Consider the following 14,613-nt stretch of genomic DNA (forward strand, 5'->3'; position numbering starts at 1 on the left):
GCCTGACATTCTGATGGAATCAACTTTTCCATTCGGTGTGTAACCAACAGTAGATGGAGATTACAACAGAAGTTTGAAATCTAGGCCAGGCATGGTGGCTAACACCTGTAATCCCAGCTCTTTGGGAGGCTGAGGCTGGCAGATCACGAGCTCAGGAGTTCAAGACCAGCCTGGCCAACATGGCGAAACCCCGTCTCTACTAAAAGTACAAAAATTAGCCAGGCGTGGTGGCGCATGCCTGTAGTCCCAGCTACTTGGGAGGCTGAGGCAGGAGAATTGCTTGCACCTGGGAGGCGGAAGTTGCAATGAGCCGAGATTGCATCACTGCACTCCAGCCTGGGTGACAGAGTGAGACTCTGTCTCAAAAAAAAAAAAAAAAAGCTTGCAATCTTAAAAAGTAAGTTGGAGTCCAGGCGCAGTGGTTCATGCCTGTAATCCCAGCACTTTGGGAGGCTGAGGCAGATGGATCACTTGAGCCCAAGAGTTGGAGACAAGCCTGGGAAACATGGCAAAACCCCATCTCTACAAAAAATACAAAAATTATCTGGATGTGGTGGCACACACCTGTGGTCACAGTTACTTGGGAGGCTGAGACAAGAGGATTGCTGAAGCCAGGGAGAAGGAGGTTGCCACTGCACGCCAACCTGGGTGACAGAGAGAGGCTCTGTCTCAAAAAACAAACAAAAAATAGGTTGTTACTTAACTTTGGATCCCAGAGAACTATTAGACCATTCCTGATGCAAATCCACCTCATGCAACATCTTTTTCTTGACTTGCTTTTCTCCCAGCAGTTTGCTCTAAATGAATTCGTCAAGTGACTGAAGGCAACCAGTGATGGACGGGGCCAATGACAGCTCCTTGCAGGGCTTTGTTCTGATGGGCATATCTGACCATCCCCAGCTGGAGATGATCTTTTTCATAGCCATCCTCTTCTCCTATTTGCTGACCCTACTTGGGAACTCAACCATCATCTTGCTTTCCCACCTGGATGCCCGGCTCCACACACCCATGTACTTCTTCCTCAGCAACCTCTCCTCCTTGGACCTTGCTTTCACTACTAGCTCAGTCCCCCAAATGCTGATCAATTTATGGGGATCAAGCAAGACCATCAGCTATGGTGGCTGCATGACCCAGCTCTATGTCTTCCTTTGGCTGGGGGCCACCGAGTGCATCCTGCTCGTGGTGATGGCATTTGACCGCTACCTGGCAGTGTGCCGGCCCCTCCACTACACCGCCATCATGAACCCCCAGCTCTGCTGGCTGCTGGCTGTGATTGCCTGGCTGGGTGGCTTGGGCAACTCTGTGATCCAGTCAACATTCACTCTGCAGCTCCCATTGTGTGGGCACCGGAGGGTGGAGGGCTTCCTCTGCGAGGTGCCTGCGATGATCAAACTGGCCTGTGGCAACACGAGACTCAACCAGGCTGTGCTCAATGGTGTCTGCACCTTCTTCACTGCAGTCCCACTAAGCATCATCCTGATCTCCTACTGCCTCATTGCTCAGGCAGTGCTGAAAATCCGCTCTGCAGAGGGGAGGCGAACGTCGTTCAATACGTGTCTCTCCCATCTGCTGGTGGTGGTCCCCTTCTATGGGTCAGCCAGCTATGGGTATCTGCTTCCGGCCAAGAACGGCAACCAGGACCAGGGCAAGTTCATTCCCCTGTTCTACTCAGTGGTCACACCCATGGTGAATCCTCTCATCTACACGCTGCGTAACATGGAAGTGAAGGGCGCACTGAGGAGATTGCTGGGGAAAGGAAGAGAAGTTGGCTGAGAGAACACTCCTTCGTTATTTATTGCCTCTTCATTTCTACATGCGTTTCTCATTAACTCTCTCTGGCCAGGTGAACATGAGGAATACTAATTCTGGTAAAACCAAGGCATGTTCCTGACAGCCCTAAGCTGACAGCCCTAAGCGGTCGGGAACATGGTTAGTATTATTCATAATGTTCTACACTTATTTACCAAAAATCCTACTGTGGACTACCGATAGCAGGGCAGACATGTTGTTGAGGGCTCAGAGGTTATTGACCTGTTACAGACCTGTCACACTGTCTCTGTCTCTGTTGCCCACATGTTATTTAATATGCCTTATATTTCTGCAGAATTCTGTACTTTTCTAAGCAAAGCACCTCCACTTGTAGTATCTTATATAATGTTACTATAATTCCATAAAATCAAGCCATGTATTATTAACTTCATATGAGGACCCAAACAATTCATCTTTTTACCCTATCTGTCATCATCTTTGCCTATTTCTCTTTATCTCTTCTTTATTTTTTTTTAAGAGTTGGAGTCTTGCTCTGTTGCCCAGGCTGAAGTAGAGTGGCATGATCATAGCTAACTGCAGCTTTCAACTCCTGGACTCAAGCAATCCTTCAGTCTTCTGAGTAGCTGGGACTATAGGCACATGCTACCACACCTAACTCATTTTTATTTTTATTTTTGTACAGATGGGGTCTCACTCTGTTAACAGCCCAGGCTGGTCTAGAATTCTTGGCCTCAAGTAATCTTCCTGCCTTGACCTCCCCAAGTGCTGGGATTGTGGGTGTGATCTACCGCACCTGGCCTGTCTCTTCTTAATAATGCAGTATACCACTGGGTGCAGTGGCTCACACCTGTAATCCCAGCACTTTGGGAGGCCGAGGCGGGTGGATCACCTGAGGTCAGGAGTTCGGGACCAGCCTGACCAACATGGAGAAACACTGTCTCCACTAAAAATACAAAATTAGCCATGCATGGTGGCACATGCCTGTAATCTCAGCTACTCGGGAGGCTGAGGCAGGAGAACTGCTTGAACTCGGGAGGCAGAGGTTGTAGTGAGCTGAGATCGTGCCATTGCACTCCAGCCTGGGCAACAAGAGCAAAACTCTGTCTCAATAATAATAATAATAACAATAATAATAATGTAGTATACCTGTCCATACTTTCCATCCATTTATCTCTCCGTCATCTTGTTTACCCTCTCCCTTATGCCTATATTCCAATTTCTCTTCTACTAATCTATTATTTAATAAGAAAAGATTAAGCCAGGCACGGTGGCTCACGCCTGTAATCCCAGCACTTTGGGAGGCCAAGGTGGGTGGATCACGAGGTCAGCAGTTCGAGACCAGCCTGACCAACACGGTGAACCCCGTCTCTACTAAAAATACGAAAAAAATTAGTTGGGCTTGGTGGTGGGTGCCTGTAACCCCAGTGACTTGGAAGGCTGAGGCAGGAGAATCGTTTGAAGCTGGAGGGTGGAGGTTGCTGTGAGCTGAGATTGCACTATTGCACTCTAGCCTGGGCAATAAGAGCAAAACTCCATCTCAAAAAAAAAAAAAAGAAAGAAAGAAAAGATTAAAAAGGTCATTTGCAGCTGGGCACAGTGGCTCATGCCTGTAATCTCAGCACTTTGGGAGGCTGAGGTGTGTGGGTTACCTGAGGTCAGGAGTTTGAGACCAGCCTGGCCAACATGGTGAAACCCCATTTCTACCAAAAATACAAAAATTAGCCAGGTGTGGTGGTGCACACCTATAGTCCAGCTACTCGGGAGGCTGAGGCAGGAGACTTGCTTGAACCCGGGAGGTGGAGGTTGTAGTGAACTAAGGTTGCAGTGAGCTGAGATTGCACAACTGCACTTCAACCTGGGTGACAAGAGCAAGACTCCGTCTCCAAAAATAAAATAAAACAAAATAAAAAGGTCATTTGCCTTTTGATTCTAGCCAAAGAGGGTCCCTTGCTACTCTCTTATTGAAATCATCCCATCCAAAAGTCCCAGACATCAGATGTCCTACCAGCATTTGGGTATGCTAGTCTGGTCAGTGGATAATGGAATGTCCTAAGGTTCCTTATGCAAATTTAAGACCCCAGGAAAGATCATCCATACATAAAGTATGTTCTCTGCCTCAAGATCTAGTCTTGGAGCCCTGCAGTTCCTAAAATTCAGCAATCAGTTCAGCACACAATAACTCATCTTTCAGGAACTCACATGTTGGGATCAGAATGCCAGTTTGTGATTCTGCACATTCCTAGAATTGCCAAAGGGATCCCCACCTGCTACCACAGTTCATTTACTATTTTCCCAGACAGAGAAGCCAGGTTAATATAAGAAAGTTGCATGACAACTACATTACCATAGAAAAGGGAATCAATAGGTTTTAGAACTAGTTCAAAAGGGGCTTTGACTTTGTGTCCCCCCATAATTTCAAAACACATGCCTTATACATAGTAGATACTCAATAAATGTTTAGCAAATATAATTAATAAGCTTCATGAGTCCTCCTTTATCTTGCTAAGAACTAAATTTGTCAAATGGACCGTTTTCACGTTTGCCACTTTGGGGTCATCCCATCCCTTGGACGGCATTGAACAATGATAAATGTTCCCTTTTCCACATTCCCATAATTCCTTCCAAAGACATCTAATCATACTGTCCTGTCGTGAATTTGTTTTTCCAATAGCAGATCAAAGCCATTTTGCCAGTTCCTCATACAGCAATACTCAAATACGTCTCCAGAAGTAGACAACTGGTAACATTATCTTGGTTAATTTATTAAAGTCCAGAGTCTTGCAGGCTCAACGCTGGTGTTTTTTTTTTTTTTTGAGACAGAGCCTTGCTCGGTTGCCCAGGCTGGAGTGCAGTGGCGATCTCAGCTCACTGCAACCTCTGTCTCCTGGGTTCAAGCAATTCTTGTGCCTCAGCCTCCTGAGTACCTGGGATTATAGGTGTATGCCACCATGCCAGGCCAATTTTTTTTTTTTTTTTTTTTTGTGGAGACAGGGTTTTACCATGTTGGCTAGGCTGGTCTCAAACCCCTGGCCTCAAGCGATCCACCCTCCTCGGCCTCCCAAAATGCTGGGATTATAGGTGTGAGTCATCACACATGGCCAGGCTCAACATTTTCATTGATCAGTACACTCAGATTAGGTCAAGTTCTCAAGAGGTAGGTTCACAATGACCAAGTTCCTAAAGCTGTTATATAAACCAAAATGCCAGCTGATTATCTTATGAGAACAGTACCAAGAGACTGAACAGTTGTATCCTCCAGTCAATTCATTTAAGTTGTGAAATAACTTGGGGGGAAATAGGAAGAAAATGGACAGGTATTCCTGAGACATATGTGTGCTGTAGAGCCTCCATATGGAAAAAATTGGACATTTTGTAACTAACACGGAGTTCTGGGTGTGGTAAGACACAGGGAATTAGAGGGAGAAGAACAAGCTGACTGGCTATGATGAGGAAATGAATACATCACAGGGATCGCATATAACTTCATCAACATACATACGCTTATGTTCCATTCTCAATGGTGTGCATGAAACAAGGTCAAAATTTGGGAGGAAAAGAAGCAAATATGAAGCAAGGCTCCTTGTTATTGAGAGTTTGGAGTCCTATTTCTAGGTGTCCAGGAAAAAAAAATATGTTTGGTGTCTTGTTCAGTTGGAAATTCAGGAAATGACAGACAAAACAACCACCAAGGGCCGGGCACAACGGCTTATGCCTGTAATCCCAGCACTTTGGGAGAATGAGGTGGGCAGATCACTTGAGGTCAGTAGTTCAAGACCAGCCTGGCCAACATAAGACTCTGTCTAAAAAACAAACAAACAAACAAACAACAACAACAAAACACTAAAACCACCAAGACCTTTGAAAGACTCACCAACCTTAGTAAAACAGAAATGAAAAGCATTTGAATATGCTCATCTGCTCAGTGGATTTAAGTGAGTTTGAGAGCCCATCGCATAGAGCCCTTCTCAGAGTCTGTCTAGATCCCATACCTTTCCCTTTAAGGTATCAAAGGCTGCCTGAATACCTCAAATGAGCAAATTCTGAAGCTGCCAGTGAAGACAGTCAATCCTTTTCCATTCTTCTCGGCCTTCAGGCTCAAGTCCAGGAAAGATTAGGAAAGATTAGAATCAAGGAACTGGGAAGAAATAGAAATTGAAAAGTGACTTTGGCTTGATGCATATACACTTTAGTACGTGAGCTCTGAATTAGAGACCACGGTAGGATGTAGTGGCTCACACACCTGTAATCCCAGCATTTTGGGAGCCCGAGGAGGGAGGATCGCTTGAACCCAGGAGTTTAATACCAGCCTGGACAACATAGTGAGATCCCATCTCTACTAGAAATTTAAAAATTAGCTGAGTGTAGTGGTGCTTGCCTATACCCCCAGCTACTCAGGATGGTGAGGCAGGAGGAACATTTGAGCCCAGGAGTTGAAGACTACAGCGAGCCGTGATTGCATCACTGCACTCCAGCCTGGGTGACACAGTGAGATTCTGTCTCAAATAGATACATAATTAAATAATAGACTAATTTGGAAGCTCTATTAATGACTTTGCAAAAAGGTCTAGTCTATTTGACCAACGGTGGCTAAGTGTACTGAGTACTCACCATGTGCTAGATGAGGATCTAAACTCTACACACTTCCACTCATTCAATCCTCACAATCCATGGGCCACATGCTATTATGCTTGTCCTCATTTTTTTTTTTTTTTTTTTTTTTTTTTTTTGAGACAGAGTCTCGCTCTGCCGCCCAGGCTGGAGTGCAGTGGCGTGATCTCGGCTTACTGCATATGCTAGTACTCATTTTAAGATGAGGACACTGCAGCACAAAAGGAAACTTGCCCAAGATCATGCTTTGGTAGGGCAGGGAATCAAAGCATAATCGTCTTGACTCTAAAGCTGTGTGTACTCTTTTTTGTAAAAACAATCGCAAACTTACAGAAAAGTTGGAAGCATGAAACAAAGACTTCCCCTGACCTCCAATCATTTGAGAGTAAGTTAGCAACCTGATACCCTGTCTTCCCCAAATATCTTGTGGTGTATTTTCAACAAACAAGAACATTATCCTACAGAGCCATAATATAACCATCAAAATTAGAAAAATGGGCCAGGTGCAGTGGTTCACACCTGTAACCCTAGCACTTTGGGAGGCCGAGGTGGGCAGATCACCTGAGGTCAGGGGTTTGAGACAAGCCTGGCCAACACAGTGAAACCCCATCTCTACTAAAAATACAAAAAGTAGCTGGGCATGGTGGCACCTGCCTATAATCCCAGCTACCCGGGAGGCTGAGGCAAGAGAATTGCTTGAACCCGGGAGGTGGAGGCTGTGGTGAGATGAGATCGCGCCATTGCACTCCAGCCTGGGCAACAGAGCGAGACTCCATCTCAAAAAAAAATTTTTTTTAATGAACATTAATACATTTAATTATCTAATCTGCAGACTCCGTTCTATGTTTGCCAACTGTCCCAATGATGCCTTTCACAGCGAAAGAATTTTCTTCACAATCACACATTGCATTTAGTTGTCATGTCTCTAGTCTTTGTCAGTCTGAGATGGTTCTTCAGTTTTTTTCTTGACTTTCATGATTCCCACACTATAAAAGATTGTTAGCCAGTTATTTGGTAGACAATGTCTCCATTTGGGTTTGACGTTTCTTCACACATAGACTCAGGTTAGCATCTTTGGCAGGAATATCACAGATGCGAGGTTGCATTCTTCTCATTGTGTCCTATCAGGGGGTGTATATTTCAGTTGTTTTCATTTCTAATGGTGTTACTTGGATCGCTAAATGAAGGTTGTGTTGACCAGCTTTCCCATTGTTTCCCTCTTTGTAATTAATAAGTGTCTTATGGGGAAGTACGTTGAAACTATGTAAATATCCTGCTACTAATTAAATTCAATTTGTTCATTTATTTGGTGCTAGCTTATGCAATTAAGGTTTTCTGTTTTATTTAATGGTTTATAACAAGGGTATCCAACCCCCAGGCCACAGAAAGAAAGAGAAATACATATGTGTGTATATATATGTATATACATATATCTGACATGCAAAGCAGTGCTCTGCCCTTGCTTTTTCCCAAGCTCAGGCTCTGCTTTCTCTTTCTCTCTCTCTTTTCTGCCCATTTAGTCATCTACTACCCTGCCCTCTGAATAGAAAGGCAGCAAGGTGCCTCAGAAAGTTCAATGCTCTGGGAGTCAAGAACTTGAGTATTTGGGTGCACTCTGCAACTAATTAGTTAGGGTAGTCAGTGGCTCTTTATAGCACTCTGTCTCATCATCTGTAAAATGACTATAATAGGTGGCAGGAACATCGTACGAATCAAAATAGATAATCTACATAAGAAATGCATGTGTTTAAAAAACTCCTCCATGGTTATTCTTAATCAAAGATGGCATACTTTTCTTAGAAGTGTCATCAACCTATTTCACATCCCACTCCACTCCCTGTATTTATATCCTGATGAGGTACTACTCCTTTGTGCTACCAGGGTCTTCATAAATGATGGATGAATGAAGGGGGGCAAGACTGAAGGCAGAAAGACTACATAGAAGCCTTAGTATGATCCTCCACTCTTCTCTCTCTCACACTCCACATCTCAATCCAGTAGTTCCCTCTTCAAAATATACCCAGAATACCCAATCCAGAATCACACACACTTGAAAATTAGAAAAGTATTTGTATGTCCACCAAAAGAGGAATGGCCGATTATATATATTGTGGTGGGGGGAGGTGGGGAGGAGCATGGAAAAACATTTTAGAAAGAATATGTATTGTGGTACATGCCTAAATGCAGCTTTAAAAAATTATATATTTATATATAGATATAAACAAAAAGAAAAAAACAAAAATTATATATATAAATGGAAAAAACCGACAAGATGTAGTAAATGTAAAAAAAATACATATTAAGAACCAGAAAGATATACACACTAGTAATGTTACTAGTGGAGGGTGTCCAGATTCTTGGCGTTTTGAACAAAGAATTGGACAAAACACACAAACAAGGCAAGGAAAAAAATGAAGCAACAAAAGCACAGATTTATTGAAAACAAAAGTACACTCCACAAGGTGGCAGCCCGCAGAGCATAGGGGCTCAACAGGCATGTGCCAGAATTTTTCTGGGGTTTAAACACCCTCTACAGGTTTCCTATTGGTCACTTGGTGTACACCCTATGTAAATGAAGTAGTGGCCCGTAATCGGCCCTAGGGTCCCTTAGGTTGCTTTGTGCAACCAGAGGCTGAAGTGAAGTTACAAAGGTTACACGCTATGCAAGCATCTGATACTTTCAAATTTTTGTCTGCCACGCAGAAAAGGTGATGGGGTTTGTAAAGGGAGTGGACTCCAGTCCTTTCAGTGGGTCCTTTCCTTACTCAGGTGGGGAAAGGGAAAGTTGGAGTTTTCCTTTTGATTTAGTTCTAGGAAGTCAGCGTGAATCAGTTAGGTTTCCTGCCTCCAGACCCTATTCCTCTGCCTCAGTAAGTTATTTTCTCTAGGGAGGGAGTGTCATTTCAGAGGCAAAGTATGAATATATTTTGTTAATCATTTGTATTTATTTATTATTTATTTATTTTGAGACAATCTCGCTCTGCCGCCCAGGCTGGAGTGTAGTGGCAATTACCTCTCACTGCAGCATCGAACTCCTGGACTCAAGTGATCCTCCCGCCTCGGCCTCCCAAAGTGCTGGGATTACTGGCGTGGAGACTTCAGTTTTAAGTGAGAACGTTTTGTAGTATTTACTTAATATTAAGAAATAAAAACAACTTAGAGTGGGGGAAAAAAAAGCCACTGGATTAGATACGAGTTCTAGTCCTTAACGAAAGTCACTTAAACTCTGTTTTGGCTTCCTCATCTGGAAGATGAAAATGGTAATATTACTGACTGAGTAGGGTTGCTGTAAGTATGAGTTAGTGTGTAAACGTTTACAATTACGCATGGCACACAGCAAGCGCCACGTTTTCTATCAGGGCTATTCTCACCTAACGCGTAAAACAGGATGGCATGCCCAGCTGGATCCGGGCCCTGGGTTCTCAGGCATTGTGATTGGCCTCAGCATATGACGCAAGGCGGGTTTCATTGATGAAATTGCTGTCAATTAGCGAAGGGCGGAAACCAGGCGAAGAGGGCGGTCCTTTAGTAGCACACTTGTGCGACTCGCTCCTCTTTTCCGGCTTAGCTACTGCGCATGCGTCTGGCCCTCTTGCGGTCCCGGCGTGCCCCGCAACAGCTTCCGGCGTGCTCCGCAACAGCTTCCGGCGTGACGCAGTAGAAAAGGTGGCGTGGCTGGCGATTCGTGCTCATGAGGGCTTTTTCTGGTGAGGCGGGGCTTAAGGGTTGTGGCTCTGCTCTCTGTCCTGAGGCTTTCAGGTTGCATTCTGGGTTCCTGGACGCAAAAACTCGGACTGGCTGCGTGATGCAGAGTGAACTGGGTCCTCTGGGGACGCGTGGGGAACGTGGCAGTCAGGAGTGCCGGCTTTGTTGCCCTTCGGAGCTCTAGTCCGTTCAGGTTCCCCAGTGAGGCCTCCTTTGAAGGGCTGGGTGCCTCTTGCCCTTCACGCTAAGAAAACACTCGTTTCCTAAAGCTCGATTGCGCCCTTGTGCTGAGCGGTGGGGACACGAAGACAGCACAGAAACGCTGTTTACTCTCAGCAAGCCCCCACACTGTTGGAGTGGATAAACCCACCAGAAACAAATTACAGCGTTAGGCGGGTTAAGATGGAGCACCCTGAGAGATGTTACAGACAGAACCGGAGAGTTTAGAGGATCAGGTTGCTTCAAGAAGATGGGGGTAGTGGCGTCATCAATCCTCATCCTGGGGTTTTTGTTTTTGATGGTGCACTCCTTGAGGACATGAAATTTTTCTTCGACATTTCTGATACCTAGGCTCAGGTGCCCTTCCCTGGTTGGGAGGGATAGAAACCAGCTGTCTCTTGTGTTTATTATCTATGGAAAGGATGAATTAGGTCTTGGGGACTTCAGGAGGGAAAACTTTGGTGAGCAAAGGCACTAATATGTCCCTAGACCAGGGGTTCTCAACCAGCGCCCCCCTCCCAGAGCACAATTGACACTGTCTGGAGACAATTTTGTTGTCACTACCGAGGGGTGCTACTGACCTCTAGTGTGTGGAGGCCAGGGATGCAGCTAAACATTCTGCAAGGATGCAGCTAAACATTCTGCAAGGTCCACAGGGTTCCCACCCACTCCCCGAACCCAAGAACTCAAAAAACCATCTGGCTCAAAATGTCAGTGTGCTGAGATTCTGAAACCCTACCCTAGAATGACAGCGGAAATGGAGAGACAGCAGATGTTGGAGACATCTCAGCTGAAGACTAGTTTTGTCTCTTTTTTTCTTTTTTTTTTTTTTTGAGACCGTGTCTCGCTCTGTCGCCCAGGCTGGAGTGCAGTGGCGCAATCTCGGCTCACTGCAAGCTCCGCCTCCCGGGTTCCCGTTATTCTCCCGCCTCAGCCTCTGGAGTAGCTGTTACTACAGGCGCCCGCCTTCATGCCCGGCTAATTTTTTGTTTTTGTATTTTTAGTAGAGACAGGGTTTCACCGTGTTAGCCAGGATGGTCTCGATCTCCTGACCTCGTGATTGGCCCGCCTCAGCCTCCCAAAGTGCTGAGATTACAGTTGTGGGCCACCTCGCCCGGCCTCATTTTGTATTCTTTATAATGCTTAAGTATTTGATGCGCAGTTGGTTAATCAGGTCTGATGAGCCCAGTCTTCCTCTTATTTTTTCACCCATTCATTTGCCAGATATCTGTTTAGCACTAAACACTATTCAAGATGCTAGGATTCAGCTTTGAGCTGAAAAACCTTACATTCTTGCGGGGGGTGACAGACATTAAACTTACATGTCAAGTAGTAATATATGCTATGAAGTTCCTGCAGGATGGAGTTTTTCTTACTACCACCACGTATCATTTATTTACTTCCGAGTACCAAGCACTGGACTAGATACTTTACTAATATTTCTCCTCTTTTCCTGTATCCTGCAAGGTGCGTATTATTTATTATTTATTTTTTTGAGAGGGAGTCTCGCTCTGTCCCCCAGGCTGAACTGCAGTGGTGCAATCTCGGCTCACTGCAACCTCGACTTCCTGGGTTCAAGCGATTCTCCAGCCTCATTCTCCCGAGTAGCTGTGATTACAGGCACCCACCACCACGCCCTGGTAATCTTTTTTTTGTATTTTTAGTAAAGACGGGAGTTTCACCATGTTGGCCAGGCTGGTCTCGAACTCCTGACCTCAAGTGATCCGGCCACCTTGGCCTCCCAAAGTGCTGGGATTACAGGTGTGAGCCACCGCGCCCAGCCCTGCAAGGTGGCTGTTATTATCCTCAGATGATAAAAAGCAGATCACAGGAGTTGAATAATTTGTCCCAAATCACTTAGTATGGAGTTGAGCTTGGACTCAAACCAGATTCACCTGAAGGGTAAAGTCTGTATTATTTCCACTGGTTAACATTGTGTCCCATATACGCAGCTGGATTGAATGGCATGAGAAATCTATACCTTCTTTCCTAGGGTTAAGAAAGTGAAGTAGAAACGAACTCACACTGACCTCTTTCTGTTTCCAGAGTAGAGTTTTTATCAGACCTAGCAGGAGGTGATTCTTCAGAGTTGCAGCAACTGAATTAGGAAAATAATTATAAGAGTGTGGTCATGGAAAGTGAGTAGTTCTTCTATAATAGGGGATGTAGCGTCTTGAAGGCCTAACTGAACTGGATGAGCCATTAAGACATACAGGGCTTATCCTATATCTTAACTTTGACAAAGTTGTGTAATGATTTTACTAATATCAAGAAAGCCATACAGGTTATGGGACTGGCTTGAAATCAGTTTCTGGAGGTTCAATTCCTTTTTTGTTTAGGTTTTCACGTAGATTGGCTCTTCAAATGTGTGGTAAGGTGGTGGACAGCTGTAAAGTCACTCTTAATTAGTAGGTGCTTGTTCAATGGTTAGAACTTTTCGTTTTGAAGCAAAGGCTTCTCAGATTATGAAAATTATTAGTGTGACTGCTGTTAATGAGATAAATGAGCCTACTGATGAGCTAACATTTCATGTGGTATATGCAGCAGGTTAATCAGAGTAACGTCGAGGCACACCGACAGGCCGAGGAAGTGCTGTAGGGAAAAGGTTAAATTAACACCTATAAATATAATGATGAAATGGATTTTAGCATAGGTCTGATTAAATAAATAACCTGAAAATAGGGGGAATCAGTGGACAAAGCCTCCTATTATGGCAAATACCGCTCCTATTGATAGAACATAGTGGAAATGGGCTACACCATAATATATGTCTTGTAAAATAATGTCTAATGATGAATTAGCTAGTATAATGCCAGTTAAACCTCCTACTATTAATAGGAAAATGAATCCTAGGGGCTCAGAATATTGTGGGAGATCATTTGATACTACTGCCGTGCAGTGTAGCTAATCAGCTAAAGACCTTGACTCCAGTAGGGATAGCAATAATTATAGTGGCGGAGGTGAAGTATGCTCGTGTGTCTACGTCCATTCCTACTGTAAATATATGGTGAGCCCATATGATAAATCCTAAGAAGCCAATTGATATTATGGCTCATACTATGCCCATATACTCAAATGGTTCCTTTTTTCCAGAGTAATACGTTACGATATGGGAGATTATCATGAAGCCTGGTAGGATTAGGTTATAGACTTCAGGATGACCAAAGAATCAGAATAAATGTTGATACAAGATAGGGTTAACCCTGCCAGCAGGGTCAAAAAAAGTAGTATTGAGGTTACGGTCAGTTAATAGTATGGCAATGCCAGCGGCTAGGACTGGGAGAGAAAGGAGAAGTACTGCCATAATGAGGACTGATCAGATGAAAAGGGGTGTTTGATATTGGGATAAGGCTGGGGGTTTTATGTTAATAACTGTAATAAAGTTAATGGCCGATAAAATAGAAACACCTGCCAAGTGGAGTGAGAAGATGGTTAGATCCACAGAGGCTCCTGCTAGGTTTCCTGCTAAAGGGGGATAAACTGTCCAGCCGGTTCCAGCGCTGACTTCTACTACTGAAGATGCAAGTAGGAGTAGAAAAGATGGGGGGGAGAAGTCAGAAGCTCATATTATTTATCTGGGGGAATGCCATATCAGGTGCACCAATCATCAGAGGAACTAGCCAGTTGCCAACACCCCCAAATATGATTGGTATTACCATAAAGAAAATTATGACGAATGCATGGGTGGTAACAGCAACATCGTAAATCTGATCATCTTCTAGCAGAGTTCCTGGTTGGCCTAATTCTGCTTGAATTAGAAGGCTTAAGGCGGTGCCCACTATTCCCGCTCATGCGCCGAATACTAAATATAGTATTCTGGTGTCTTTGTGGTTAGTTGAAAACAATCAATGATTAATGAACATAAGTGGGAAAAGGGTAAAATGGCTGAGTAAGCATTAGACTGTAAATCTTTTTTTGTTTGTTTGAGACGGAGTCTTGCTCTGTCCTCAGGTTGGAGTGCAGTGGCTCGATTTCAGCTCACTGCAACCTCCGCCTCCCGTGTTCAAGCGATTGTCCTGCCTCACCCTCCTGAGTAGCTGGGACTACAGACATGCGCCACCACGCCCAGCTAATTTTTTTATTTTTAGTAGAGACGGGGTTTCACCATGTTGGCCAGGATGGTCTCAATCTCTTGACCTTGTGATCCACACGCCTTGGCCTCCCAAAGTGCTGGGATTACAGGCATGAGCCACTGTGCCTGGCTGGATTTATCTTTTTAATTAAGATTGGGATAAGAGCTAGTATGTTCATTTCTAGGCCTGTTCAGATGAGAAATCTATATGAGCCTAGCATTGTGGTAAGAGTTCCTGT

At 44.5% G+C, this 14,613-nt stretch overlaps 1 protein-coding gene across 1 annotated transcript; it reads left to right on the top strand.

Annotated features, from left to right (window-relative positions):
• The first annotated feature begins 784 nt into the window (after nucleotides 1-784).
• LOC100440513 (olfactory receptor 2C1) lies at nucleotides 785-2,200 on the top strand. The gene has a single exon (XM_002826052.4). It carries the CDS (start codon nucleotides 835-837, stop codon nucleotides 1,771-1,773), a length of 939 nt encoding a protein of 312 aa, XP_002826098.1. The 5' UTR covers nucleotides 785-834; the 3' UTR covers nucleotides 1,774-2,200.
• Nucleotides 2,201-14,613: the final 12,413 nt, after the last annotated feature.

This window comes from Pongo abelii, chromosome 18 (assembly GCF_028885655.2).
Source record: "Pongo abelii isolate AG06213 chromosome 18, NHGRI_mPonAbe1-v2.0_pri, whole genome shotgun sequence".
NCBI classification, from domain to species: Eukaryota; Metazoa; Chordata; class Mammalia; order Primates; family Hominidae; genus Pongo; species Pongo abelii.